A 3,245-nucleotide genomic window follows, 5' to 3' on the forward strand; every position below is an offset into this window, starting at 1 on the left:
GCGGCAGGCGGACGAGGCTGCCGCGGGGCTGCAGATCCCGGCGGCGCTGCTGGGGCACGTGACGCCGCCGCTGCAGCAGCAGCAGCAGCAGCAGCAGCAGCAGCAGCAGCAACAGCACCACCCCCTGGCGGGGCTGCAGCTTCCGCTCTTACGGTCGGCCTCGATGCACGCAGAACCATCCAGGACGGCCACATGCGGCTGCGATGCAGCGGCGCCCGCGCTTGGCGGCGCCGTTGACGATGCCGACCCACGCCCGTACGGCGGTGGCGGATGGCAGGTCGCGGCGCCGCCGGCCGCAAAGCGCGCGCGGACCGAGAGCGGCAGCAGCAGCCTAGGCGCGGTGCCACCCGCCGGGGTGGAGGCCGGTCCCTTGGAGAGCCTAGACCCTGCGGCAATTGCGACGCTCGTACAGCTGCTGCTGGCACATCCGCAGACGCAGCAGCAGCAGCAGCAGCAGCAGCAGCAAGTTCAGCAGCAACTTCAGCAGCAACTTCAGCAGCAACTTCAGCAGCAACTTCAGCAGCAACTTCAGCAGCAACTTCAGCAGCAGCAGCAGGCGCAGCTGCTGCTGCAGCTGCTGCAGCAGCAGCAGCAGCGTCTGCAGCAGCGGCATCAGCAGCAGCAGCAGCAGCAGCAGCAGCAGCGTCTGCTGCTGCTGCGCCAGCTGCAGCAGCAAGCGCCACCCCACGCCGGCGGCTTTGCGCCGCTGTTTGCATTGTGCGCATGGCGGCCCGTGCGCCTTGCGGCACAGCCCGCTGCATCCCCACCCGCGCCCGGGGCGGCGGCGCCGACGACGGATGAGACACAGCGGCACGTGATAAGCGTGTGGGGCCATGCCGTCAGCTCCCTGCGGACACCCGGCCCCCCCACGCAGCCGCCGCCGCAGGTGCTGCCGCAGCTTCGCCTCGCCGCCGCTGCGGCCGTGCGGCTGCCGGGCGGGCCGCTCCTCCCCGAGCCGCGCCTGCCTTGCGGCGAGCTCGGCGGCGCCGGCGCCTGCGGGCCCCACAGCTATGAGTCGGGGCTGACGGTGCGCACCCACCTCCAGGGCGCCCACAACAGCGACGCCTGCGGCGGCACCAGTGGCAGCGGCGGCAGCAACGCCAGCGGCGCCAGCGGCGCCAGCCTTCCGCTGGTGCTGCAAACGCCGCCCGGGCCGCTGCAAGCCGCGGCGCTCCCGCTGCAGCCGCAGCTGCCGCAGCAGCAGCAGCAGCCGGCGCCTCTCGTCCTCGATCTGCGGGGGCCCTCCCACCGCAGCGGCGCCTTCTCGCGCGACTTTTCCGCGGCCGCCGCCCCCGCGTGCCCCCCGCCGGCGGCAGCGCCGGCACCGCCGCAGCCGCAGCCGCAGCCGCGCGCGGCATTCGCGCCCGAGGCCGCGGCGCAGAGCGGCGGCGGCGACACGGCGATGATTGTTTCGGCCCTTCTGGCGAGCCTCGTCAGCGCCGCCGGCGCTGGCGCTGGCGGCGCCCCCACCACGGGCGTGTGAGCGCTGAGGGCGGGCGCAGCCTCGCCGCCGCGGCGCGGCATGGCATGGCCCTGAAGGGTCGTGCGCGTTTGGGACCGCCTCCGCCCGGGGCGCGCCGCGCGAGCCTGCCAGGCTCGGCACAGTGTGGCCCCGCGCAGGCCCGCGCCACGCTGTCTGTTTGACACGCCACATGGTGTTATGTCACTGCAACCAGGAGGCTTGTCGCATGTTCTCCTTGTCCCTGCCCGCACCTCGCTGCTGCACCTGATCCCCTTTTCTGCCGTTGCGACCGTCAGCCGTGCGCGGCCTGCTGGTGGCTGCGGCTCCCAACCCGCACGCACGCTTTCGACCCCTCAATCTCTTGTTCTCATTCCCCGCCCGCGCCAAAGGCTGTTAGAGTGTGCACATTCCTGCCGCACGCTTGGCCCCTGGGGGGGGCGCTCCACATCACAGGCATACACCTGGAACACTGAGCTGCGCGGCTGCTTCGACTTCTTAAAAGCTTCCCGTGCTTTCACAGGTGTGTACTCGAGCGGGCAATCCTCGAAGGGTCTATAAGTGCCCCCCAGTTGCTTTGCATCGGATCCGCGGTTAGCCAGCTTTCAGCAGCACCCAGCTGTTGGCGCGGCCTAGAGTTCATTCACGACGAGCGCTGCGCACGTGTGCAACAAAATATCATTCTAATGAAGCAAGAATGGGGGCCCTATTGCTATGGGCCTGAATCACCGTGGAATTCACCCGTGGGGTGGAATCACATGGGTGGCTAATCGAGTTTGAGGCCCCGCTTTCATGGGCTTGAATCACCAATCACTGGCTTGATTAGCATGCTTCGAAATAAAAAGTCATTGAATCACCCGTTTGCACACCCCTAATCACCGCGAGTTACCTAAATCATTGAGTCATTTTACTCGTCCCCCAAAAATGCAGGCAAGTCAATGGGAAATCACCTCACACTTCGCAAATGATACAGATTTTGTACGCACTGCTGCCTGCCACAATTGCCGTGTGTGGTGTCTACAGTGGTGACCACCCTGAGCGCCCCACGGTAATCGACCCTCGTCACCGACTGCGGCGCGCCGGCGCCCCGCATCAATCAGGCAGGCGCGTGGGCGCAGAGGGCGGACAGCAGCCAGGCTCAAACATGCTGCGCCGCGCTTCGCACCCTTGGTGACCCGCCTGCACATGCCCGCATGCACGCCTGTGTGTGCAGCACAGACCTGCAAACACGTGGGGCCTTTGTGCATACCTGCTTTGAACGGCAAATGCTGGCCACTTGAGTCCCTGTCACACAACGCCGATGCTACAATGCTACATCCCATGAGCCTGGATGGCTCCAGGAGTGGGCGACCGCGGGATCTTGTAACAGTCCTTATCCGTCACTGCATGTCCGTCCGTCCGTCACGCCCATGATGCTTCGGTGCTGTATCTGCACAATTGCTTGAAAATGCATGACAACGCCCATATGCTGATGCTATAATGCTACATCCCATGAGCCTGGATGGCTCCAGGAGCGGGCGACCGCGGGATCGTGTAACAATCCTAATCCTAATCCATATGCGCTCGTCCACCCAGTCAACACTTGGGGCGCCAGGGCCCAGCAGAATCGGAAGTGCACTCTGCAACTGCTGCCCAAGCTACATCATGACTCAGAAGAGGAGGCCAGGTCAGCAGGGCAGCGGATGAGGACCACACCGTGTTTGACCAAGGCGCACCGAAGCAAGGACGAGCGGCGCATGGATGCAGGGCTCCGCACCGGGTTGTAAAATTTGGATAGGTTGGGGGG

General features: G+C 66.1%; 1 protein-coding gene across 1 annotated transcript; it reads left to right on the forward strand.

Annotated features, from left to right (window-relative positions):
• Positions 1-163: 163 nt before the first annotated feature.
• MNEG_15506 (hypothetical protein) lies at positions 164-1,483 on the forward strand (the record flags this gene model as incomplete). Its single annotated transcript, XM_014036023.1, has 1 exon — positions 164-1,483. One exon carries the CDS (start codon positions 164-166, stop codon positions 1,481-1,483), a length of 1,320 nt encoding a protein of 439 aa, XP_013891477.1.
• Positions 1,484-3,245: the final 1,762 nt, after the last annotated feature.

Source organism: Monoraphidium neglectum, assembly GCF_000611645.1.
Source record: "Monoraphidium neglectum strain SAG 48.87 unplaced genomic scaffold scaffold05392, whole genome shotgun sequence".
Classification (NCBI taxonomy): domain Eukaryota; kingdom Viridiplantae; phylum Chlorophyta; class Chlorophyceae; order Sphaeropleales; family Selenastraceae; genus Monoraphidium; species Monoraphidium neglectum.